The sequence below is a fragment of the Oryx dammah genome, unplaced genomic scaffold, assembly GCF_014754425.2.
Source record: "Oryx dammah isolate SB20612 unplaced genomic scaffold, SCBI_Odam_1.1 HiC_scaffold_2, whole genome shotgun sequence".
NCBI lineage: Eukaryota > Metazoa > Chordata > Mammalia > Artiodactyla > Bovidae > Oryx > Oryx dammah.
Window position 1 is genome coordinate 65,135,359 of NW_024070186.1, and position 26,329 is coordinate 65,161,687.

Here is a 26,329-nt window from a genome sequence, read left to right on the forward strand (position 1 = left end):
TTTTCTTTCTGGCTTACTTCACTCTGCATAATAGGCTCCAGTTTCATCCACCCCATTAGAACTGATTCAAATGTATTCTTTTTAATGGCTGAGTAATACTCCATTTTGTGTATGTACCACTGCTTTCTTATCCATTCATCTGCTGATGGACATCTAGGTTACTTCCATATCCTGGCTATTATAAACAGTGCTGCAATGAACATTGGGGTACACGTGTCTCTTTCAATTCTGGTTTCCTTGGTGTGTATGCCCAGCAGTGGGATTGCTGGGTCATAAGGCAGTTCTATTTCCAGTTTTTTAAGGACTCTCCACACTGTTCTCCATAGTGGCTGTACTAGTTTGTATTCCCACCAACAGTGTAAGAGGGTTCCCTTTTCTCCACACCCTCTCCAGCATTTATTGCTTGTAGACTTTTGGATTGCAGCCATTCTGACTGGTGTGAAATGGTTCCTCATTGTGGTCTTGATTTGCATTTCTCTGATAATGAGTGATGTTGACCATCTTTTCATGTGTTTGTTAGCCATCTGTATGTCTTCTTTGAAGAAATGTCTGTTTAGTTCTTTGGCCCATTTTTTGTTTGGATCTTTTATTTTTCTGGAATTGAGCTGCAGGAGTTGTTGTATATTTTTCAGATTAGTTGTTTGTCAGTTGCTTTGTTTGCTATTATTTTCTCCTGTTCTGAAGGCTGTATTTTCACCTTGCTTATAGTTTCCTTTGTTGTGCAGAAGCTTTTAATTTTAATTAGGTCCCATTTGTTTATTTTTGCTTTTATTTCCAGTATTCTAGGAGGTGGGTCATAGAGGATCCTGCTGTGATTTATGTTGGAGAGTGTTTTGCCTATGTTCTCTTCTAGGAGATTTATAGTTTCTGGTCTTACGTTTAGATCTTTAATCCATTTTGAGTTTGTTTTTGTGTATGGTGTTAGAAAGTGTCCTAGTTTCATTCTTTTACAAGTGGTTGACCAGTTTTCCCAGAACCACTTGTTAAAGAGATTGTCTTTAATCCATGGTATATTCTTGCCTCCTTTGTCAAATATAAGGTGTCCATAGGTGTGTGGATTTATCTCTGGGCCTTCTATTTTGTTCCATTGATCTATATTTCTGTCTTTGTGCCAGGACCATATTGTCTTGATGACTGTGGCTTTGTAGTAGAGCCTGAAGTCAGGCAGGTTGATTCCTCCAGTTCCATTCTTTCTCAATATTGCTTTGGCTATTTTTGGGGGTATTTGAGGTGTTTTTTTTTTTTTTTTTTTGTATTTCCATACAAATTGTGAAATTATTTGTTCTAGCTCTGTGAAAAATACCACTGGTAGCTTGATAGGGACTGCATTGAATCTGTAGATTGCTTTGGGTAATATAGTATACTAATTTTCACTATATTGATTCTTCTGATCCATGAACATGGTATATTTCTCCATCTATTAGTGTCCTCTTTGATTTCTTTCACCAATGTTTTATAGTTTTCTATATATAGGTCTTTAGTTTCTTTAGATAGATATATTCCTAAGTGTTTTATTCTTTTCATTGCAATGGCGAATGGAATTGTTTCCTTAATTTCTTTTTCTACTTTCTCATTATTAGTGTATAGGAATGCAAGGGATTTCTGTGTGTTGATTTTATATCCTGCAACTTTACTATATTCATTGATTAGCTCTAGTAATTTTCTGGTGGAGTCTTTGGGGTTTTCTATGTAGAGGATCATGTCATCTGCAAACAGTGAGAGTTTTACTTCTTCTTTTCCAATTTGGATTCCTTTTATTTCTTTTTCTGCTCTAAATGCTATGTCCAAAACTTCCAGAACTATGTTGAATAGTAGTGGTGAAAGTGGGCACCCTTGTCTTGTTCCTGACTTTAGGGGAAATGCTTTCAATTTTTCACCATTGAAGATAATGTTTGCTGTGGGTTTGTCATATATAGCTTTTATTATGTTGAGATATGTTCCTTCTATTCCTGCTTTCTGGACAGTTTTTATCATAAATGGATGTTGAATTTTGTCAAAGGCTTTTTCTGCATCTATTGAGATAATTATATGGCTTTTTTTTTTTCAATTTGTTAATGTGGTGAATTACATTGATTGATTTGCAGATATTGAAGAATCCTTGCATCCCTGGGATAAAGCCCACTTGGTCATGGTGTATGATCTTTTTAATGTGTTGTTGGATTCTGATTGCTAGAATTTTGTTAAGGATTTTTGCATCTATGTTCATCAGTGATATTATCCTGTAGTTTTCTTTTTTTGTGGCATCTTTGTCAGGTTTTGGTATTAGGGTGATGGTGGCCTCATAGAATGAGTTTGGAAGTTTACCTTCCTCTGCAATTTTCTGGAAGAGTTTGAGTAGGATAGGTGTTAGCTCTTCTCTAAATTTTTGGTAGAATTCATCTGTGAAGCTGTCTGGACCTGGGCTTTTGTTTGCTGGAAGACTTCTGATTACAGTTTCAATTTCTGTGCTTGTGATGGGTCTGTTAAAGTTTTGTATTTCTTCCTGGTTCAGTTTTGGAAAGTTGTACTTTTCTAAGAATTTATCCATTTCTTCCACGTTGTCCATTTTATTGGCATATAATTGCTGATAGTAGTCTCTTATGATCCTTTGTATTTCTGTGTTGTCTGTTGTGATCTCTCCATTTTCATTTCTAATTTTATTGATTTGATTTTTCTCTCTTTGTTTCTTGATGAGTCTGGTTAATGGTTTGTCAATTTTATTTATCCTTTCAAAGAACCAGCTTTTGGCTTTGTTGATTTTTACTATGGTCTCTTTTGTTTCTTTTGCATTTATTTCTGCCCTAATTTTTAAGATTTCTTTCCTTCTACTAACTCTGGGATTCTCCATTTCTTCCTTTTCTAGTTGCTTTAGGTGTAGAGTTAGGTTATTTATTTGACTTTTTTCTTGTTTCTTGAGGTATGCCTGTATTGCCATGAACTTTTCCCTTAGCATTGCTTTTATAGTGATCCACAGGTTTTGGGTTGTTGTGTTTTCATTTTCATTCGTTTCTATGCATATTTTGATTTCTCTTTTGATTTCTTCTGTGATTTGTTGGTTATTCAGAAGCATGTTGTTCAGCCTCCATATGTTGGAATTTTTAATAGTTTTTCTCCTGTAATTGATATCTAATCTTACTGCATTATGGTCAGAAAAGATGCTTGGAATGATTTCAATTTTTTGAATTTATCAAGGCTAATTTTATGGCCCAGGATGTGATCTATCCTGGAGAAGGTTCCATGAGCACTTGAGAAAAAGGTGAAATTCATTGTTTTGGGGTGAAATGTCCTATAGATATCAATTAGGTCTAACTGGTCTATTGTATCATTTAAAGTCTGTGTTTCTTTGTTAATTTTCTGTTTAGTCGATCTGTCCATAGGTGTGAGTGGGATATTAAAGTCTCCCACTATTATTGTGTTATTGTTAATTTCCCCTTTCATACTTGTTAGCATTTGTCTTACATATTGCGGTGCTCCTATGTTGGGTGCATATATATTTATAATTGTTATATCTTCTTCTTGGATTGATCCTTTGATCATTATGTAGTGTCCTTCTTTGTCTCTTTTCACAGCCTTTGTTTTAAAGTCTATTTTATCTGATATGAGTATTGCTACTCCTGCTTTCTTTTAGTCTCCATTTGCATGGAATACCTTTTTCCAGCCCTTCACTTTCAGTCTGTATGTGTCCCTTGTTTTGAGGTGAGTCTCTTGTAGACAACATATATAGAGGTCTTGTTTTTGTATCCATTCAGCCAGTCTTTGTCTTTTGGTTGGGGCATTCAACCAATTTACATTTAAGGTAATTATTGACAAGTATCATCCCATTGCCATTTACTTTATTGTTTGGGGTTCGGGTTTATACACCCTTTTTGTGTTTCCTGTCTAGAGAATATCCTTTAGAATTTGTTGGAGAGCTGGTTTGGTGGTGCTGAATTCTCTCAGCTTTTGCTTGTCTGTAAAGCTTTTGATTTCTTCTTCATATTTGAATGAGATTCTTCCTGGGTACAGTAATCTGGGCTGTAGGTTATTTTCTTTCATCACTTTAAGTATGTCTTGCCATTCCCTCCTGGCCCGAAGAGTTTCTACTGAAAGATCAGCTGTCATCCTTATGGGATTCCCCTTGTGTGTTATTTGTTGTTTTTCCCTTGCTGCTTTTAATATTTGTTCTTTGTGTTTGATCTTTGTTAATTTGATTAATATGTGTCTTTGGTTTGTTTCGTCTTGGGTTTATCCTATTTGGAACTCTCTGGGTTTCTTGGACTTGGGTGATTATTTCCTTCCCCATTTTAGGGAAGTTTTCAACTATTATCTCAAGTATTTTCTCATGGTCTTTCTTTTTGTCTTCTTCTTCTGGGACTCCTATAATTCGAATGTTGGAGAGTTTCATATTGTCCTGGAGGTCTCTGAGATTGTCCTCATTTCTTTTAATTAGTTTTCTTTTTTCCTCTCTGATTCATTTATTTCTACCATTCTATCTTCTATTTCACTAATCCTATCTTCTGCCTCTGTTATTCTACTATTTGTTGCCTCCAGAGTGTTTCTGATCTCATTTATTGCATTATTCATTATATATTGACTCTCTTATTTTTTCTAGGTCCTTGTTAAACCTTTCTTGCGTCTTCTCAATCCTTGTCTCCAGGCTATTTATCTGTGATTCCATTTTGATTTCAAGATTTTGGATCATTTTCACTATCATTAATCTGAATTCTTTCTCAGGTAGATTCCCTATCTCTTCCTCTTTTGTTTGGTTTGGTGGGCATTTATCCTGTTCCTTTATCTGCTGGGTATTCCTCTGTCTCTTCATCTTCTTTATATTGCTGCCTTTGGGATGGCCTTTCTGTATTCTGGGAATTTGTGGAGTTCTCTTTATTATGGAGTTTCCTCACTGTGGGTGGGGTTGTATGGGTGGCTTATCAAGGTTTCCTGGTTAGGGAAGCTTGTGTCAGTATTCTGGTGGGTGGAGCTGGATTTCTTCTCTCTGGAGTGGAATGAAGTGTCCAGTAATGAGTTATGAGATGTCAGTGTTTTGGAAGTAACTTTGGGCTACCTGTATATTGAAGCTCAGGGCTGTGTTCCTGTGTTGCTGGAGAGTTTGCATGGCATGTCTTGCTCTGGAACTTGTTGACCCTTGGGTGGTGCATGGTTTCAGTGTAGGTATGGAGGCATCTTGACTTAAATTGAAGAAAGTAGGGAAAACTGCTAGAGCATTCAGGTATGACCTAAATCAAATCCCTTATACAGTGGAAGTGAGAAATAGATTTAAGGGTCTATACCTGATAGATAGAGTGCCTGATGAACTATGGATTGAGGTTCATGACATTGTACAGGAGACAGGGATCAAGACCATCCTCATGGAAAAGAAATGCAAAAAAGCAAAATGGCTGTCTGGGGAGGCCTTACAAATAGCTGTGAAAAGAAGAGAGGCGAAAAGGAAAGATATAAGCATCTGAATGCAGAGTTTCAAAGAATAGCAAGAAGAGATAAGAAAGCCTTCTTCAGTGATCAATGCAAAGAAATAGAGGAAAAGAACAGAATGGGAAAGACTAGAGATCTCTTCAAGAAAATTAGAGATACCAAGGGAACATTTCATGCAAAGATGGGCTCAATAAAGGACAGAAATGGTCTGGACCTAACAGAAGCAGAAGATATTAAGAAGGAGGTGGCAAGAATACACGGAAGAACTATACAAAAAAGATCTTCACGACCGAGATAATCATGATGATGTGATCACTAATCTAGAGCCAGACATCTTGGAATGTGAAGTCAAGTGGGCCTTAGAAAGCATCACTATGAACAAAGCTAGTGGAGGTGATGGAATTCCAGTTGAGCTGTTTCAAATCCTGAAAGATGATGCTGTGAAAGTCCTGCACTCAATATTCCAGCAAGTTTAGAAAACTCAGCAGTGGCCACAGGACTGGAAAAGGTCAGTTTTCAATCCAATCCCAAAGAAAGGCAATGCCAAAGAATGCTCAAACTACCACACAATTGCACTCATCTCACATGCTAGTAAAGTAATTCTCAAAATTCTCCAAGCCAGACTTCAGCAATATGTGAACCGTGAACTCCCTGATGTTCAAGCTGGTTTTAGAAAAGGCAGAGGAACCAGAGATCAAATTGCAAACATGTGCTGGATCATGGAAAAAGCAAGAGAGTTCCAGAAAAACATCTATTTCTGCTTTCTTGACTATGCCAAAGCCTTTGACCATGTGGATCACAATAAACTGTGGAAAATTCTGAAAGAGATGGGAATACCAGACCACCTAACCTGCCTCTTGAGAAATCTGTATGCAGGTCAGGAAGCAACAGTTAGAACTGGACATGGAACAACAGACTGGTTCCAAATAGGAAAAGGAGTACGTGAAGACTGTATATTGTCACCCTGCTTATTTAACTTCTATGCAGAGTACATCATGAGAAATGCTAGACTGGAAGAAACACAAGCTGGAATCAAGATTGCCAGGAGAAATATCAAGAACTTCAGATATGCAGATGACACCACCCTTATGGCAGAAAGTGAACAGGAGCTAAAAAGCCTCTTGATGAAAGTGAAAGAGGAGAGTGAAGAAGTTGGCTTAAAGCTCAGCATTCAGAAAACGAAGATCATGGCATCTGGTCCCATCATTTCATGGGAAATAGATGGGGAAACAGTAGAGACAGTGTCAGACTTTATTTTTTGGGGCTCCAAAATCACTGCAGATGGTGACTGCAGCCAAGAAATTAAAAGAAGCTTACTCCTTGGAAGAAACGTTATGACCAACCTAGACAGTATATTCAAAAGCAGAGACATTACTTTGCCGACTAAGGTCCGTCTAGTCAAGAGTATGGTTTTTCCTGTGGTCATGTATGGATGTGAGAGTTGGACTGTGAAGAAGGCTGAGCACCGAAGAATTGATGTGTTTGAACTGTGGTGCTGAAGAAGACTCTTGAGGGTCCCTTGGACTGCACGGAGATCCAACCAGTCCATTCTGAAGGAGATCAACCCTGGGATTTCTTTGGAAGCAATCATGCTAAAGCTGAAGCTCCAATACTTTGGCCACCTCATGCGAAGAGCTGACTCATTGGAAAAGATTCTGATGCTGGGAGGGATTGGGGGCAGGAGGAGAAGGGGACGATCGAGGATGAGATGGCTGGATGGCATCACGGACTCGATGGATCTGAGTCTGAGTGAATTTCCCGGGAGTTGGTGATGGACAGGGAGGCCTGGCATGCTGTGATTCATGGGGTCACAAAGAATTGGACACAACTGAGCGACTGAACTGAACTCAACTGATGGAGGTGTTTGATGAGCTCATATTGACTAATGTTCCCTAGAGTCAGGAGTTCTCTGATGTTCTCAGGATTTGGACTTAAGCCTCCTGCTTCTGGTTTTCATTCTTATTTTTACAGTAGTCTCAAGACTTGTCTTTCTCAAGACACCATTGATAAAACATCTAGGTTAAAGATGAAAAGTTTCTCCACATTGAGGGACACCCAGAGAGGTTCACAGAGTTACATGGAGAAGAGAATAGGGAGGGGTGAGTTAGAGGTGACCTGAATGAGATGAGGTGGAATCAAAAGAGGAAAGAGCAAGCTAGCTAGTAATCACTTCTTTATGTGTGCTCCACAGTCTGGACTGCTCAGAGATGTTCATGGAGTTATCCAGAGAAGAGGAGACGGAGGAAGGAGACAGAGGTGGTCAGGAGGATAAAAGAGGGGAATGAAAAGGAGAGAGACAGATCCAGCCAGTAATCAGTTCCCTAAGTGTTCTCCACCGTCTGGAACACACAGAGATTCATAGAGTTGGGTAGAGAAGAGAAGGGGGAGGGAGGAGACAGAGGCCACCTGGTGGAGAAAAGGGAGAGTCCAAAGGAGGAGAAAGCAGTTAAGCCAGTAATCTCACTCTCAAGTTAAAATGGGTACTGAAGGTTGGGTTTTTGAAGGTACAAAATTGATGACAAATACCAAAAAGCAAAGATTAAAAATCTAGAGTAGAGGTTGGATTTTCAAAAATAAAATATTAAAGAAAAGAAGAAGAAGAAGGAGGGGGGGAAAAAAAACCAAAGTCACAAGAATTATTTATATATATATATATATATATGAAGTTTGCTTTAAAAATAAGGTCTTTTTTTTTGAAAAGTAATAGTAGGTTATAAAAATGAAAATTAAAGGAGAAATAGAAGACTTAAAAATTTTAAAATGTTAAAGAAAACAAACAAAAAAAGAATGATCATAAAAATAGTGAAGATATATCTAGGACTTTCTCTGGTGTTGTTGTGGGCAGTGTGAGGTCAGTTCATTTGCGGATAGTTCCTTGGTCCAGCTTATATTTCTCAAGATCTATAGGCCTCTTCCTATGTAGTCGGTACTAACGACAGGGTTTTAATCTGTTGCACCTGTCACTTCCAAGGCGGTTCCCCCTGTTTTATCTTCTATTTGCTGGTCTCTTCAGTGTCTAATTTCTGCCCTGACACAAGAGAGGCAGTGGTGGACAATTTTTTTTTAGGCTCACTTGTCCAGTCGTTCTGTGGGGAGGGAGGGATGCTGCAAACAAATAACACTGGTGTGTGCTCAAAGTGAGTGTCTCAGCCACAACATTGGGCCTGCCCGCCCCCCCGCGCCCCCCCCCCCACCTCATGGCACACACAGCTCAGGCTCTAGGTTGCTCCACCAGGAACCATCTGAGGCTGGCCCTCGGCTGCATACACCTCCCAGGTCTAAGCATTCAGGTAGTCCTCAGAGGTGCAGACTTGGTTAGGCATGTGTTTTGTGCCCTTCCCAAGTCCGAGTAGCTCAGGTGTTTGGCAAGCGTGGTCCTTGCAACTTATCGCCTCTCCTGTCCCTACTGCTCAGTTTTCTGGGTGCACAACTGGCGCACCTTCTCCGGTGGATGATGACTGTCCAGAACCCCAAGAAGTCTTAGTTAGCAAAGAAGCCTGTTTGCAGTTTGGTAGTTAATGTCTCTCTGGGGCTGCGATTGCCCCCTTCTGGCCCTTGTGGCTCTGGCTGCCTGTCACCGGAGGGGGATGGTCTGCAGCTGGCTAATTCTGTTCCATCCTTTGTTCTGTGCATGGTCCTGGTGGTGTCTTATGTTAGAGCTTTTCTCGTGGTAGCCATCCCACAGTCTGGTTTGCTAGCCCAAGTTAGTTCACTTTGGGTACACTCAGGGCATTTGGGCCTGATCCTTAAAAAGCAATGCAGCCTGCGCCTCCCTGTCCAGCCCCCGCTTGCTAGTGGTAGATGCAGGCGTCTGTGCTGCTTCTCCACTGGGGGAGTTACCGTTGGGCTCGTAATCTGTGGGTTTTAATTATTTATTTCCTCCCTGTTATGTTGCCCTCTGTGCCTCCAAGGCTCACCACAGACTCAGCAGTGAGAGTGTTTCCTGATGGAAACTTCCCTTTTTTTAAGACTCCCTTCCCGGGTCAGAGCTCCCTCCCTACCTCTTTTGTCTTTTTTTTTTTGTCTTTTATATTTTTTCCTACCTGTTTTCAAAGACAATGATCTGCTTTCATGGGTGCCTGATGTCCTCTGCTGGCGTTCAGAAGTTGTTTTGTGGAATTTACTCAGTGTTGAAATGTGCTTTTGATGAATTTGTGGGGGAGAAAGTGGTCTCCCCATCCTATTCCTCTGCCATCTTAGGACCGCCCCCCTATTTTTAGTTTTTTAAAGGATCTTCCATACCAATTTCTCCATTGGTTGTACCAAGTGTAGGGAGTTTCCCTTTTCTCCATACCCCTCCAGCATTTATTGCTCGCAGATTTTTTGATGATAGCTTTTCTGACTGGTGTGAAGTGATATTTCATTGTAGTTTCAATTTGCATTTTAAAATAATTAGTGATGTTGAACATTTTTTCATGTGCTTCTTGGCCATCTGTATGTCTTCTTTGGAGAGATGTCCCTTCCTAACCCAGTTTATGCTTCATTTATCAATCTCTCTTTCTAGACATGTCCATAAATGCACAATTTGCCTAAATTAAGTCATCATGTATTATCTCTTTGTATTTTGTTCTCTTCATTTATAGTGTATCCATGTCTCTACATAGTATTTTACATTTTAACAGTCTCACATTTTATTGCAATTTTTCTAAGTAATTTCCCTGTTGAGGAAATCTATGTTGTTGTCTGTAATTGCTATTAAAATTATGCTGCAAAGAGTTCAATTATCCTTGTAGGATAAATTCCAAAGCACAAGATTGCCAATGTTATTGCTATGAAGAGTGGTATTGCTTTAGCAATGGGTATTTAAATTAGCAATGCCAACAGCAATAGATGTGCTATGAACATGAAAGTTTATCTAAGATTTTACTGACATTTATCATTAAAATGGAGAGTGTGATCATAGTACTGATTTTAGTGAAGGAAAACAGTCTATGTGAACATTTTCTTTCAGACATGGGTATGGACTATTATGAAACAATATTATTAGGATCAACATCATATGTGGGGTTGTACCTAAATAAATGAAAGGCAGTGTTTTGCTATGTTGCATGCCATTATTTGGACCTGATATTGGGCCTGTGACTCATAAGGAAGTCCTTCTCTCAGCTGGAAAGAACCAATGTAATCTTAGCATCTTTGTAAAAGAAATTGTCTTTACTTTCTCAGACCTCTACTACTACTACTACTAAGTCACGTCAGTCGTGTCTGACTCTGTGTGACCCCATAGATGGCAGCCCACCAGGCTCTGCTGTCCCTGGGATTCTCCAGGCAAGAACACTGGAGTGGGTTGCCAGTTCCTTCTCCAATGCATGAAAGTGAAAAGTGAAAGTGAAGTCGCTCAGTCGTGTCCAACTCTTAGCTACCCCATGGACTGCAGCCCACCAGGCTCCTCTGTCCATGGAATTTTCCAGGCAAGAGTACTGGAGTGGGTTGCCATTGCCTTCTCTGTCTCAGACCTCTATGTTACTTTTAAATAAAAGTTACACTTCAGGATGTAGAAGAGGGCAGGTAAAATAATTTGAAATCTGTCCATGCAAATGTCTAGGAGCTCTGTATGAAATATAAGAAAAAAATGTTTTTGAAAGCATCTATCAAAAAAAAAAAAGTAAAATGTCCCGAAGGAAACACAAAGAGTGAAAAATCAGGGAAATAAATAGAAAAATTGACCGTATAATTTCCAGGTGTTAGGTAAGGTTATAGGTCCCAGTGAATTAGGTAAATTAGAGTGGGAACATAGCACTCACATGGGGACAAAGGACATGGTTATGGAACTATAGGGAGCGATGAGTTGTAACTGCTGCTGCTGCTAAGTCGCTTCAGTCATGTCCAACTCTGTGCAACCCCATAGACGGCAGCCCACCAGGCTCCCCCACCCCTGGGATTCTCCAGGCAGGAACACTGGAGTGGGTTGCCATTTCCTTCTCCAGTGCATAAAAGTGAAAAGTGAAACTGAATTTGATCAGTCGTGTCCCACTCTTCACGACTCCCTGGAGTGCAGCCAACCAGGCTCCTCTATCCATGGGATTTTCCAGGCAAGAGTACTGAAGAGTTGTAACTAACATCTATATAAAACCAGGACCATGGAGTTGAAGTAGGAAAACTGGAAAGGAATCCTCCTACTGATGAAGAAAAGCTTTCTTCTGCTTGAGCTCTGGATAAAGGATAAAAATAAAAATTTAAATGACTTTAGAAATTTAAAATCCTGGCTTAGAATTTTTACTAACATTGTAATATAGAAACATCAAGCCAAAAAAATAAAAAAATTGTATCCAAGCCAGAGATCCCCCTGGGATGCCTGGTAAAAATAAACGCAATGCTTGGAAAATAAGTATTGGAGATATACTAAGCAAAAGAAATATGGAATAATTATATTAATGATGGGGGAGACTTTAGGGTATAATTGGGATAGAAATGATGTAAAGAATAATTGCTCTTTGAGACCCCATGGACTATACAGTCCATGGAATTCTCCAGGCCAGAATACTGGAGTGGGTAGCTGTTTCCTTCTCCAGGGGATATTCTCAACCCAGGAATCGAACCAGCATCTCCTGCATTGCAGAGGGATTCTTTACCAGCTGACCCACCAGGGAAGCCCAAGAATACTGGAGTGGGTAGCCTATCCCTTCGCCAGCAGATCTTCCCAGCCCAGGAATAGAACCAGGGTCTCCTGCATTGCATGCAGATTCTTTACCAGCTGAGTTACCAGGGAAGCACATTCTAAATAATCTATATAGAAATCAGGGAATAGTAGCAATTCTAAGCTTGCATACATGTAACTAGTCAAAAAATATAAGAATGCCAAGATAAATTGATAAATTAACATATGGGAATCTATAAAATATCTCAGTAATTGACAGAGAAAGTATGTAGAACACTGAAATTAGAGCTACACAGTTTTCAAGCTTGATTTACTGGACCTATGAATGATATGCTGCAACCATGTAATAGGGAATGAACATTCTTTATATGGAACATTTATAAAAATGTTTAGTCTCTATTTATCATTTATAATAGCCTGCCAGTGTCACAAAATAAATCTCACCTAAAATCAAATTATCAGCATATAGACCTTGCTTTCAGTTCATTAATTAAATTAAGCTAGATGTCAATATTAAAGCGGTAACCCATACCATGTATTTGAATATTTTGAAAATTCTTTGGACTAATACATGTATTATAGAAATAATTATCATAGAAGTTTAAGAATGTTAGAATTTGTGAGATAATAACACCATATATCAAAATTAATTTACTTCAGCTACATAGAAAATCTATAGCCTTAAAGACATGTGTAACAACTGAAAGGAAATGAGCTAAACATCTTAACTTAAGAATTTAGGTTAAACACACATACACACAGAGAATACATTAGGCAAAATTTAACACAGACGCTAATAAGCATAGAATATAATATTGTAGCAAGAAATAAAGAAAAAATGATTGAGGATCCATAAACCCAAAAATTGTTTTTTTTTAAATTCTAATAAATTAACTAAACTCTAGTAAAACTGATGAAAAGATTTTAAAAAATAGACTAAGTAAATTGATGTTAGAAATAGAATAGGAAACAGAATCATAGACCAATGAATGATTTTTTGAAGAACAAGAATAAAATGAACAATTAGATACATTTAGAAGAAATAAACATAAGAATCAATTTGCTTATATTGATTAATAACAATTTGAAAATATTAGGTGAAATAAAATGAAAATATACAATGGGTGAAAATGTACTTCTCCCTGCAACACACACAAAAAATACCAGTACCAAATAGTTTTATATACTAAAACTACCTCTCCTTTGTAAAATGGTTAATTTGTGTTGTATAAACTCTCGCAGAATCAATTAAAAGAAGCAAAGATCCCTAAATATTTGTGAGATTTATAATTACATATCAAAATCAGACCAGAAAAAATAGAGAAGTAAAATTATTAATGTCACTTATATATGCATATATACTAAAAGTATTAGTAACCAAACACACACAAAAAATATCATGACCAAGAAAGGCTTAATCCAGGAATATAAGCATTTTTTTAAACATTGTAATGTGAAAAAACTTTCAGTTATCTCAAAAGATGATTCAATATCTGTTTATGCTAAAACCTCTTAGCAAAGGAAGATATGAGTGATCTTACTTTTAAAGGGAATTTCCTACAAAGCTGTTGCAAATAACTTAAAAAAAAATACAGTTATAGAAACATTTGTAGTGAAGAATACAAGGCTAGGACCAAAGAATGCTGCTTTTACTACCTGCATTCCACAAGGCTCTGGCAGTCCTAGAAAAAATGTTGAGAACAGTAGATAAGTTATAAAGATTAAAAGGGAAAAAACAAAACTATTTTTGGTATGCATCTAAGTGAAATTAATGTACATTAAATCTCAACAGATTAATTATTAAAACCTATAGTAGAAATAACAAGAAGGTATTTTATGACTAACATATGAAATTAAATAGCATGCTTATACATTGTAAAATAATTTTAAACACTATATTTTGTTACTATAGCAGGAAAAACAAAATAATTTAATAATCATACAAATTTTTATAAATAAAAATATAAAAAAGTTTAAAGAAATAAAATCAGCTGAGATAAATTGAGAAGTATACGTAATAGATAAAAGATATAATTTTCTCAAATGGGTTCGCTAATTTAATGCAATTCTAGTGAAATCCTGAAATGTCTTTTCATGGCACATGGCAAACTAATATAAAAGTTTTCATAAAAATAGGGTTGGAAATTTCCTCCAAATTGAATAGTTAAATTAGATGATGATGGTGGTGCTGGTAGTGGACCCAGTATTTCAGTCATGACAAATTTCTGTTAATTAAAACACTATGGCCCTGTTAAAATGAGTTATATTAGCATGGTTAAAAACAAATCAATGTATAAATAAGAACTCAATATTAACATTAATGAAGCTGCTTCATTAATGTTTCATGGAAAAACAAAAAAATGATCCAGTGAGAATTAGTGTGTGAGTGAGTGAGAGTGTGTGTGTGTGTGTGTGTGTATGTGTGTGTTTGTGTGTGTCTTTCAGTCATGTCCTTCTCTTTGCAACCTGATGGACTATAGCCACCAGGCTCCTCTGTGCATAGAATTCTCCAGGCAGGAATACTGGGATGGGTTGCTGCTACCTTCTCCGAGGGATCTTCCAGACCCAGGGATCAAACCCAGGTCTCCTGCATTGCAAGCAGATTCTTCATGGTCTGAGCCACAGGGAAGAATTAGTATGTTTGTGTGTCAATGGTATTATAAATTGTAAGGCACTATATCATAAGGTAATATTTCAAGAAGTTTGCAGTACATTTGTACATACTATAAGGTTTTCTTACTTCTGAACTTGAAAAAAATTAATATTGAATCTTAGAAAACCAGAGATGATTCCTCAGCTGTATCTAACTCAAAAATAAAATAAAAATATTAAAAACAACAACTATAAGGTCATGAGTCCCTCATCTAAAGTTCATTTATCTGAACTGTTTGGAACAAAACTAGAACAGGGAATTAAATGTTAAAAACAAATTATGATTCCAACTCTATCATGTTTTGGAAAAGGCAAAACTGTAGAGACATTTAAAAGATCAGTGGTTGCCAGGAGCTTAAGAGGAAGGGAGAGAGTAAAAAATAAACAGGTACAGCACAGAAGATTTTTAGGGCAATGAAATTATTCTATATGATATTATAATGGTGCATACCTGCCATTCTGTTTATGTCAAAACCCATAGAATGCACAGTACAACAAGTAAAACAATGTGATTTATGGAATTTAAGGACTTATTAATATTGTCTCATTAATGGTAACAGGTATTGATCATGCTAATGGAAGATGTTCATGGTATATTATAGTCCATAGGGTCACAAAGAGTTGGATTCAACTGAGCATGCATACATGCAATGCAAGATGCTAAATAGAGGCAGGGGAGAAAGGGTATTTGGGAATCCTGTATCTTCTGCTCTGTTCGTCTGTATTTTTGAAACTGCTCTATAAAAACAAAGTATACTGATTTTAAAAAGTAAACAAAAACATGTAGCTCCTTAATTAGAACCACAATGCTCAGTTCTAAGTAGATTTGCTTTTTCCATATATAAGGCACTCAGGTATTCTCTCCAAGTCTCTTTACTCTTGTTTTAGTTATAATTTTTTTAGCGTAGTGATTTTCTATTTGAGCTGTTATTTTGGCACATTCAAAGTAGCTCAATGGTAAAGAAATGTAGGAGACACAGGTTGGATCCCTGGATTGGGAAGATCCCCTGGAGGAAGAAATGGCAACCAGCTCCAGAGAATCTGAGATAAAGAATCTCAGAGAATCTCAGTTAAAGAATCTTCCTGCAATGTGGGAGACCCAGGCTTAATCCCTGGGTCACGAAGATCCCCTGGAGAAGGGAATGGCAGCCCACTCCAGTATTCTTGCCTGGACAGTTCCATGGACAGAGGAGCCTGGTGGGCTACTGTCCATGAGATCACAAAGAGCTGGATACAACTGAGTGACTAACACTCTCACTTTCATACTACAAATAAAGAAGCAACTTATTTGTCATAATAGTTTCATCTGGCAGAAAGTGCAAGTGAAGTCGCTCAGTCGTGTCCAACTCTTTGCAACCCCATGGACTGTAGCCTATCAGGCTCCTCCATCCATGGGATTTTCCAGACAAGAGTGCTGGAGTGGATTGCCATTTCCTTCTCCAGGGGAACTTCCTGACCCAGGAATCCAACCCCGGTCTCCCGCAATGCAGGCAGATGCTTTACTGTCTGAGCCACCAGGGAAGCTCATCTGGCAGTAAGAAGTTCAATTTCAACTTCTTGTCTGCAAAGTGTGTCTGTCTTGCCTTTTTTTTTTTTTTTTTAACTTAGTTGCGCCTGGCTGTTTTAAACCCCATGCACTGAAGCCCTCTGGCTCCACTGTCCACAAGATTTTCCAGACAAGAATACTGGAGTGGAGGGCTCCCCTGGTGGCTCAGCGGTAAAGAATCTGACTGCCAATGCAGGAGCTGCTGCTGCTGCTGCTGCTGCTAAGTCGCTTCAGTCATGTCCGACTCTGCGTGACCCCATAGACAGCAGCCCACCAGGCTCCCCTGTCCCTGGGATTCTCCAGGCAAGAACACTGGAGTGGGTTGCCATTTCCTTCTCCAACTCATGAGAGTAAAAGTGAAAGTGAAGTTGCTCAGTCGTGTACGACTGCTAGCGACCCCATGGATTGCAGCCTACTAGGCTCCTCTGTCCATGGGATTTGCCAGGCAAGAAGGAGACACTGGTGAAATTACTGGTCAGGGAAGAGCAACTAAGCCTGTGTGCCACAACTATTGAGCCTGGGCTCTGGAGCCAAAGATATAAAACTACTGAAGCCTGAGCACCCTAGTGCCTATGCTTAGCAACAACAGAAGCCACTGCAATGAGAAGTGCACCACAACTAGAGCATAGCCCCTACTTGCTGCAACTAGAGAAAAGCCCATGCACCAATGAAGACCCAGCATAGCCAATAAATAAATAAATAAATTATATACACACAAAAAAAGAACACCGGAATGGGTTGCCATTTCCTCCTCCAGAAGTTCTTCCATATCCAAAGATCAAACCCACACTTCCTGCATTGGCAAGCAGATCCTTTACTACTCCCTGAGCCATGAGGGAAGCCCCTGCTTTGCATTAGCTGCTTTCTAATTGTCACCCTTTCTTGAACAGTTTTACTTGATTGCCCTAGAATGTCTCCTAGGGCAAATACCTTTCTACCAGTACTTTCTTCCTCCCCACTGCCTCAGTCCTCAGACTGCCCAGTTCAGTTCAGTTCAGTCGCTCAGTCCTGTCTGACTCTGTGACTGCATGAGTCACAGCACGCCAGGCCTCCTTGTCCATCATCAACTCCTGGAGTTCACTCAAACTCATGTCCATTGAGTCTGTGATGCCATCCAGCCATGTCATCCTCTGTTGTCCCCTTCTCCTCCTGCCCCCAATCCATCCCAACATCAGGGTCTTTTCCAATGAGTGAACTCTTTGCATGAGGTGGCCAAAGTATTGGAGTTTCAGGTTTAGCATCAGTCCTTCCAATGAACACCCAGGACTAATCTCCTTTAGGATGGACCTGTTGGATCTCCTTGCAGTCCAAGGGATTCTCAAGAGTTTTCTTCAACACCACAGTTCAAAAGCATCAATTCTTCGGTGCTCAGCTTTCTTCACAGTCCAAATCTTACATCCATACATGACCACAGGAAAAACCATAGCCTTGACTAGACAGACCTTTGTTGGCAAAATAATATCTCTGCTTTTCAATATGCTATCTAGGTTGGTCATAACTTTCCTTCCAAGGAGTAAGCATCTTTTAATTTCATGGCTGCAGTCACCATCTGCAGTGATTTGGGAGCCCAAAAAAATGAAGACTGACACTGTTTCCACCGTTTGCCCATCTATTTCCCATGAAGTGATGGGACCAAATGCCATGATCTTCGTTTTCTGAATGTTGAACTTTAAGCCAACTTTTTCACTCTCCTCTTTCACTTTCATCAAGAGGCTTTTTAGTTCCTCTTCACTTTCTGCCATAAGGGTGGTGTCATCTGCATATCTGAGGTTCTTGATATTTCTCCCAGCAATCTTGATTCCAGCTTGTGCTTCTTCCAGCCCAGCGTTTCTCATGATGTACTCTGCATAGAAGTTAAATAAGCAGGGTGACAATATACAGCCTTGACATACTCCTTTTCCTATTTGGAACCAGTCTGTTGTTCCATGTCCAGTTCTAACTGTTGCTTCCTGACCTGTGTATAGGTTTCTTAAGAGGCAGGTTAGGTGCTCTTGTATTCCAATCTCTTTCAGAATTTTCCACAGTTTATTGTGATCCACACAGTCAAAGGCTTTGGCATAGTCAATAAGGCAGAAATAGATGTTTTTCTGGAACTCTCTTGCTTTTTTCATGATCCAGCGGATGTTGATCTCTGGTTCCTCTGCCTTTTCTAAAACCAGCTTGAACATCTGGAAGTTCATGGTTCACGTATTGCTGAAGCCTGGCTTGGAGAATTTCGAGCATTACTTTGCTAGCATGTGAGATGAGTGCAATTGTGCAGTAGTTCCAGGATCCATCAAATACAGGATTAACACTTGTGATCATCAAAAACCTTCAGAGATCCCTTCAGGGCTGTGACTGAAGTCCTTTCTGATTGGTGTCTGTTTCTTTGTTGTCAAATTTTTTACTATCAAGCATGAATAGAAAAACTCAAAGAGGCAGAGCAGTTGGCAGAGATTTAGAAGAGAGGTGCTGCTGCTGCTGCTGCTGCTAAGTCACTTCAGTCGTGTCTGACTCTGTGTGACCCCATAGACAGCAGCCCACCAGGCTCCCCCATCCCTGTGATTCTCCAGGCAAGAACACTGGAGTGGGTTGCCATTTCCTTCTCCCATGCATGAAAGTGAAAAGTGAAAGGGAAGTCGCTCAGTCGTATCTGACTCTTCGCGACCCCATGCACTGCAGCCTACCAGGCTCCTCTGTCCATGGGATATTCCAGGCAAGAGGACTGGAGTGGTGAGAGACATATAAACATAAGTACAAAACTCCAATATTTGAAAATATATGTAGCTTTAAAAATCTTTATTCTTTTAATTTATGTAATGCTTTTCAGTTTTCAAAGTAACAATGTAGTAATGAATCAAAGGGAAACGGTAAAATTATCTCCACGTGTGATTTTGTTTTGAAGCTAGGCAAGTATTTAAAGTTGTTTGGAAATATTTTTATATGATTATGATTATTATTTTTTAAGAGTTGCCCACATATCCTTGAGATCATGTTTTGTGTGTTTTCCTGTTTAATCTGATTGAGGTTTTTAATATGAAGTTTAAAATTGCCCTTTTGGGAGGGAGGTGGCGGGGAGGTTCAGGTTGGAAAACACATGTACACCCATGGCTGATTCATGTGAATGTATGACAAAAACACCACCACACTATTCTAAAGTAATTAGCCTCCAATTAAAATATATTAAAAAAATAAAAACAAAAAAATAAAATAGCCCTTTTATGGCTCTACAGTTCTATGAAGCTAGAAATTGCATCTTAGTCACCATTGAATAATAAGCACCTAAAATTGTCTACACAATCTTTCCAATGCATATTTGCCAAAAAGTGTGACATTTGTTACCTAGAAAAATTCAGTTGTTTAGGATAATTTGATGATATATTATAAATGAATTTGGATGCTTTAATAAAAATTAAAACAGCAGAATTTAGAAAAACAAGTATATTTTAGTTTTGTTTTTGCTTTTTTTTTTTGTAGAGGAAAGAATTGTCAACATGAAAATTCAAACAGTCACAAAATTTGAAACAGTTACTAATGTTGTTGGATATTTAAAGGGGGTGACATTTCCAGGTAAGTAGACCCAAGTATTTATAATCTACATCTTATATAGTGTGTTAGTTGCTTAGTCATGTCCAACTCTTTGGAACTCCACGGACTGTAGCCCTTTAGGCTCCTCTGTCCGTGAAATTCTTCAGGCAAGAGTACTGGAGTTGATTACTATTTTTTTCTCCATGGGATTTTCCTGACCCAGGGGTTGAACCAGGGTCTCCTGCATTGACAAGTGAATTCTTTTCTGTCTGAGCTCCAAGGAATCCCGTCTTACATATCACAAATGCTCTGTAACAATATCATAGTTAAATGTCCTGCTTTAGAGGTAATTAGGTTCATGCTACTTTAAGGGGTGGGTGATATATAAAAGCAAGAAACAGGTCTTTATTCTATTTCATACCAAATCTCTTCAAAGATAAATCATACTGAAGAGTTTAAGAAGGGAAACAAAACAGAAAAAACAGAGTTTAGATTTGTTAAACTGGCATGCACCTTTGAATGAAAGCTACAGAAATCATTGTTTTTCTTTTATTCACTATAACACCATGGAAGATTTTATTTTTATAAAGACCATTTTTTAATGAAATAGTTTAGTTTTAATTTTTTTTAATAAAAGTTTTGGTTTCAAATATTTCAGTGTTAATCTGTGTCCCATCCCTAATCCTTGGTTCACCGACAATTCTGCCTAATGTTTGTGTGGCTTTATGTTTTTAAGATGCTTATGAAAAAGTTCACCTGGCTAAATTTTAAATAGTTTCATACCTTGTTATGGGATCTTATGGAACCTTCAGATGATGCTGTATAGGCTAAAGAAGTGAAAATAACTCACAAATACATTAATTATCTAATTAACGTCAGCACTTCTGAATACATTGTGAGACTGAAGGACATCACTGTCTGTGGTGCTTGTTACATACAATATAGAATGCAAGTCTTTTAGTACATTTGTGCCACTTCTATTTATTTGGTAGGGATATTTACTCAAATTCTTTTTGGAGAAATTATCTGTCTCCATTATTTTAGTCAAATTGACCCCATAATTGCTAACTCATGGAATTTTGAGATCAAGTTTACATCCCTGCCAAGTTTCCTGCCAGCCAACTCTAAAAATTCATGGGCATCTTCTGTTTGATTTCTTTACAGTAGCAATGTTGAATAACCTCTGATTATAATATCTTTAAATGCAAGATATAAATGATTTTGGAGATTGTTGTTATTGCATTTCAACCATTTCAGTAAATTTCCATCACAATAATCTCTAATTGAAGTATTAGAAATATTTATCATCATTGCTATATTTCTTAGTTATTTTTGAAGAAAATATTGTACTGAATTATACTAGATTTAGGATAGAAAAGCTTTCCTTATTGACACTCAATGTAGGAAAAAACACCAACTTTTTAAACAGTTTAATTAATAGTATTCCTTAGTGTATAATACGTTTCTCATGTTTATTTGCACTTTACACAAAAATATTGATCATTCACATGCTTTCTTTATGTAATGACTCTGAAAATTAGAAATGGCATCAATTAGTATTTAGTTTTCCAGAGAAGGTGATGGCACCCCACTCCAGTACTCTTGCCTTGAAAATCCCATGGATGGAGGAGCCTGGTGGGCTGCAGTCCATGGGGTCGCAAAGAGTTGGACAGAACTGAGCGACTTCACTTTCACTTTTCACTTTCATGCATTGGAGAAGGAAATGGCAACCCACTCCAGTGTTCTTGCCTGGAGAATCCCAGGGACGGGGGAGCCTGGTGGGCTGCCGTCTATGGGATCACAGAGAGTCAGACATGACTGAAGAGACTTAGCAGTAGCAGCAGTATTTAGTTTTCTAGATATGGTTTATCTAGAATGAGGGCTTTCCTGGTGGCTCAGATGGTAAAGAATCTACATGCAATACAGGAGACCTGGATTCTCTTCCTGAGTTGGGAAGATCCCCTGGAAAAGAGAATGGCAACCCACTCCAGTGTTCTGGCTGGATGATTCCATGGACAGAGGAGCCTGGCGGGATACAGTCGACGGGGTTGTAAATAGTCAGACACAGCTGAGCAACTAACAGTTCCTCACCACTTATCTAGAACACAGACAATTCCAAACAGAATTTTTATACATATCTGAGTAAATCAATTCAACATTGCAGGCAAACTATATGTGTGTGTGTTAGTCATTCAGCAGTGTCCAACTCTTTGAGACTAATGGACAGTAGCCCACCAGACTCCTCTGTCCATACGGTTTTCCAGTCAAGAATACTGCAGTGAGTTGCCATTCCCTTCTCCAAGGCATCTTCCTGACCCAGGGATTGAACCCAGGTCTCCTGCATTACAGGCAAGAGATTCTTTACCGTCTGAGCTGTCACACTATATATACCATTAATTAAATGTTAACACACTATTGATGGATTAAATTCATTGTTGGTTCCAATATCAGTGAGGAAAACTAAAATTGCTTCACTCAGTAATGTTTCCTGTAAAGTAGCTTTTTGATGCCATGAAGCCAAGAGGTGATTTACTCATTCCACACATGTGTAGTACTTACTGTGTGTCAGGAGCTATTGAAAGTGCTTTACTTAAAACTCCAAACAACTGAATGGAAACAGAGACACAGTTGTAGAGAATAAACATGGATACCAAGAGGATATATCTATATCTATATATAATAGATAATGAGAATCTACTGTATAGCACAGGATCTTTATTCTGTGCTCTCTGATGGCCTAAATGGGATAGAAATATAAGAAAGGGGATATAGGTATACATATAATTGATTCACTTTATTGTATTGCAGAAACTAACACAACATTGTAAAGCAACTATATTCCAATAAAATTTCTAAAAGTAAATAAAATTAAAAAGAAAAAATGATGTATGCACTATTTTATACCCATTTTATGGTTGAAGAAGTCATGAGCACCTGAACAAGCTTGGCAAGGTCATACAACTAGTAAGTCAAATACCCTGGATTCCATCCCAAGCATGAAGTCCTTAAACTCTGCACACTTAACCACCATGCTATGGAACATCTGCTCAGAAAATGACACTTGATGAGGAAAAACATTTTTACACAAATTATAGGGCTACTTGCTGAAGTAAATTTAGATATGTGCCAACAACATTCACAGACAACAAAATCAGAGGAAACTCTGGAGATGCATTTGTACTACCTCATTACTGACACTAGTCAGTTAAATATGTTGTTCAGAACCCATCCAGGTGTCATGGAAACCTTTCTAGTAATGTACCTAATCGATTTTGTATGATTCTATGAAATAAAATATGTCAAAAAAAGGGTAGTTGGATGACTTTTTATGATGATTTTTTTTTCCATCAAGGAAAGGAGAGGGGTTAAAACTATAAGTTGGAAATGAAAACTGATTCCCTAAATACTTCATTTATTGCAAAATTCCTACATGAGTACCACATTTTTAACATTTACAGCGACTGAATAATTGTCCCATCAAATGTAAGAATAGTTCATTAATATTTACTGAGCATATACACATTGTTTGTAGGGCACTTCCCACTATGATTCTGGAAAAATGTTAGATAAGGTTTTCATTGTGGCATATTTGTGTACTTCATTAATTAATATGCATGTTGCAGAGGACAGTAATACGGATCTAAGCTTTGGATTCATAATTGAGTTCAGCAGCTGCCTTTGCTTTGATATACACAGATGTGTGAATCAAGACAGTGGGTGAAAAATGTTAAAGTAGTCCTAATTATTAGAATAATTTTGCATAATTGTTGCTTGGTTGTGCAATAGGATTATGTAAATGTCATTAAATTTATTGTTAAGGTTTATATTATGTTTCAGTGGCTCTTGTTTCCTTCCATTTCCAGACCGTTATGTCATAGTTGGCAGCCATCATCATACTGCTCACAGTTATAATAGACAAGAATGGGCCAGCAGCACTGCCATCATCACAGCTTTTATCCGGGCCTTGATGTTAAGAGTTAAGAGAGGGTGGAGACCAGACCGTACTATTGTTTTCTGCTCATGGGGAGGAACAGCTTTTGGAAATATTGGCTCCTATGAATGGGGAGAGGTAAATGTACATTAATTATTGTGCCTTGCTCTCATAATTGCACTGTCATGCTACCTCTCGCTTTCTCTTTCTCTCTGGACTAGAGTAGATAAAGTAAAACTGATGAAGCCGTTAACAGGAATGTGCATCTCAACCAGAGTGTTCTGTATGCTCACTTGCTGAGATCACCTCTAAGAATGCTAAGGAGTTAGATTTAGCCCACAGTGAATGGTGTGTGGTCTGCAACTATCTTATTCTCATTGCTACCAGACCTACAGACTCTAATATAACTGCACTGTGGTTTACCTGGTTATTATGTCAATCCTTAGACTGACAGGCACTGGATAAGAAGTGATCAAGTGATACATACCATTACCTTTTTTTATAAACCTTCTAGCAATTTTCTGAAATTAGGAAACAATCCTATGTATTAAATGTGTATTAACTTGGCATTATATCTTACCTAAACAGCATAGAGATTGGACTGAAAACAGCAGTTTCCTTTTTTTTCTGCCTTGTTTTCTCCCTCCCATCCAAACCCCTATCTCCCTGCTCCTTCTTTTCTACCTGCATCTCTACCTATCTACTTTCCTGCCTACTTGCCTAACTACCTTAGGTAGCCTTTGTTTTGGAGAAGGAAATGGCAACTCACTCCAGGATTCTTGCCTGGAGAATCCCATGGACAGAGAGGCTTGGCAGGCTATAGTCCATAGGGTGGAAAGTCGGACACAACTTAACAACTAAACTACCACCCAGCCATTGTTCAAATGAAATCTTGTATGCAATGGATTACAGTTAGAATACAACTGGAATAAATTTTTAAATGCATCTGATATGTCTGTGTCTCTCAAATGCACTATGTTTTTAATGGGATATGACAGCTTTGGATTGATCCCACATTTACAGCAATAAACACATCATAAAACTCTTAGATTTTCTATTTACTTTTATGATTTTACAAAAAGAATTTTAACAGAAATAAGAATTTTAAAAAACCTACATAAGTTTAACTAGGAAAAATAAAAACATTTGATATTCTAGTTTGTTTACTACGTCAGCTTTAGAGGGAAAAAAATCCCAAATATATAATGAGAAATTCTCATTTCATTTTTCATTTAATCACTCAAAAATGCACAAAATGTCTATTGGCTATCAAAAAGGTATACAAATGAAGCAAGCAAACCTCTTTTTTTAATTTGAGAGAAAGATGTTTCAAAACAAGAAAAATTTTACAGTTGTAAAGTTTATGAAGATTCATACATTGGAAATCAAAATACTTTACTGTATTTAAATTAGTGTATGAATTTTTTTCCATTACTCAAGAAAACTAATTCAAATAAAGAAATTCCATTGCTGACAGAATCTTTTAAAGCTGATAAATTTTTAGTAAGATGGAAAATGTATTAGCTAAAGTAATCTCTCAAACTTCTATTCCAAATCCCTTACTTTAAGGATAAAAACAATTAAAAAAAACAATTTGGCAAGTACATATGTGATATGGGCTGATTTTAATAATTCAGAAATGTTTTATCACAAAGAAAACAATGTTTTAGTTTTCTTGTAGCAATAAGGTACATTTTAAGAAAATATCTTTAAGATTCTTTCAAAAAGTTTATTCCAGTATTTTGTATAGCCTTTTCCATAATAATTTTCAGTCAATTCATTTTAATTCTAACTTGGCAGACATATTTCTAAGTTGTGTTCTCAAAGTAGGCTTATGCAACAATAGTAGTTCCTAACTTAAATTCCTAAATATCACTAACTCCTCTGCACAGGGAAGTATATTGCAAATAGTCCTTGAATTTATTTGAGCATCATGCATGGTAACCATAAATTAATTCACTATTGTGACCTTTCATGTATGTGAGCAATTATATTTTCACTTTAAGTAAACATTTTTTGTAGTTAATAAAATATTTTATTTATTGACTCTGTTGTACCTTTTGGTCATTTTATACTTTCTCAAACAACAGATACTAAAAATACAACTGTTATGCTGTAAGAGTCCATAGGAAAAAAAATGTTTCTTGTAGAAAATGCTCTTCTTATTCAAAAAGGTTAGAGACCTCTGTCTTAAAGTATTTATGTGTATATGCATATTTGACAACTAATTATGCTGCTAAGTCGCTTCAGTTGTGTCCGACTCTGTGCGACCCCATAGACGGCAACCCACCAGGCTCCCCCGTCCCTGGGATTCTCCAGGCAAGAACACTGGAGTGGGTTGCCATTTCCTTCTCCAATTCAGGAAAGTGAAAAGTGAAAGTGAAGTCGCTCAGTCGTGTCCGACCCTTCACAACCCTGTGGACTGCAGACTACCAGGCTCCTCAATCCATGGGATTTTCCAGGCAAGAGTACTGGAAAAGGGTGCCATTGCCTTCTCCGGACAACTAATTATACACCCAATCAATTTCTGGCTTTTTCCATGACTAGATGAGCAAAAATATATAATAAAGAAAATAGTGAATACTGTGTAATTTAATTATTAGCTCATAAAATGTACTATTGTGAACTACTATATCTTAGATTATTTCAGTATAGTTCACGTAGTATTTTTGTAACAATCCAGTTGAGGAGGAATTTAGAAAAC

At 37.8% G+C, this 26,329-nt stretch overlaps 1 protein-coding gene across 2 annotated transcripts in view; it reads left to right on the forward strand.

Annotated features, from left to right (window-relative positions):
- NAALADL2 (N-acetylated alpha-linked acidic dipeptidase like 2) overlaps positions 1-26,329 on the forward strand; it is a 1,592,461-nt gene that overhangs the window by 1,111,103 nt on the left and 455,029 nt on the right. For both annotated transcript variants that reach the window (XM_040249092.1, XM_040249084.1), the window contains 2 exons: positions 19,644-19,736; positions 23,558-23,763. In XM_040249092.1, the coding sequence (XP_040105026.1) occupies positions 19,644-19,736; positions 23,558-23,763 (299 nt within the window). The remainder of the gene's footprint in view (positions 1-19,643; positions 19,737-23,557; positions 23,764-26,329) is intronic.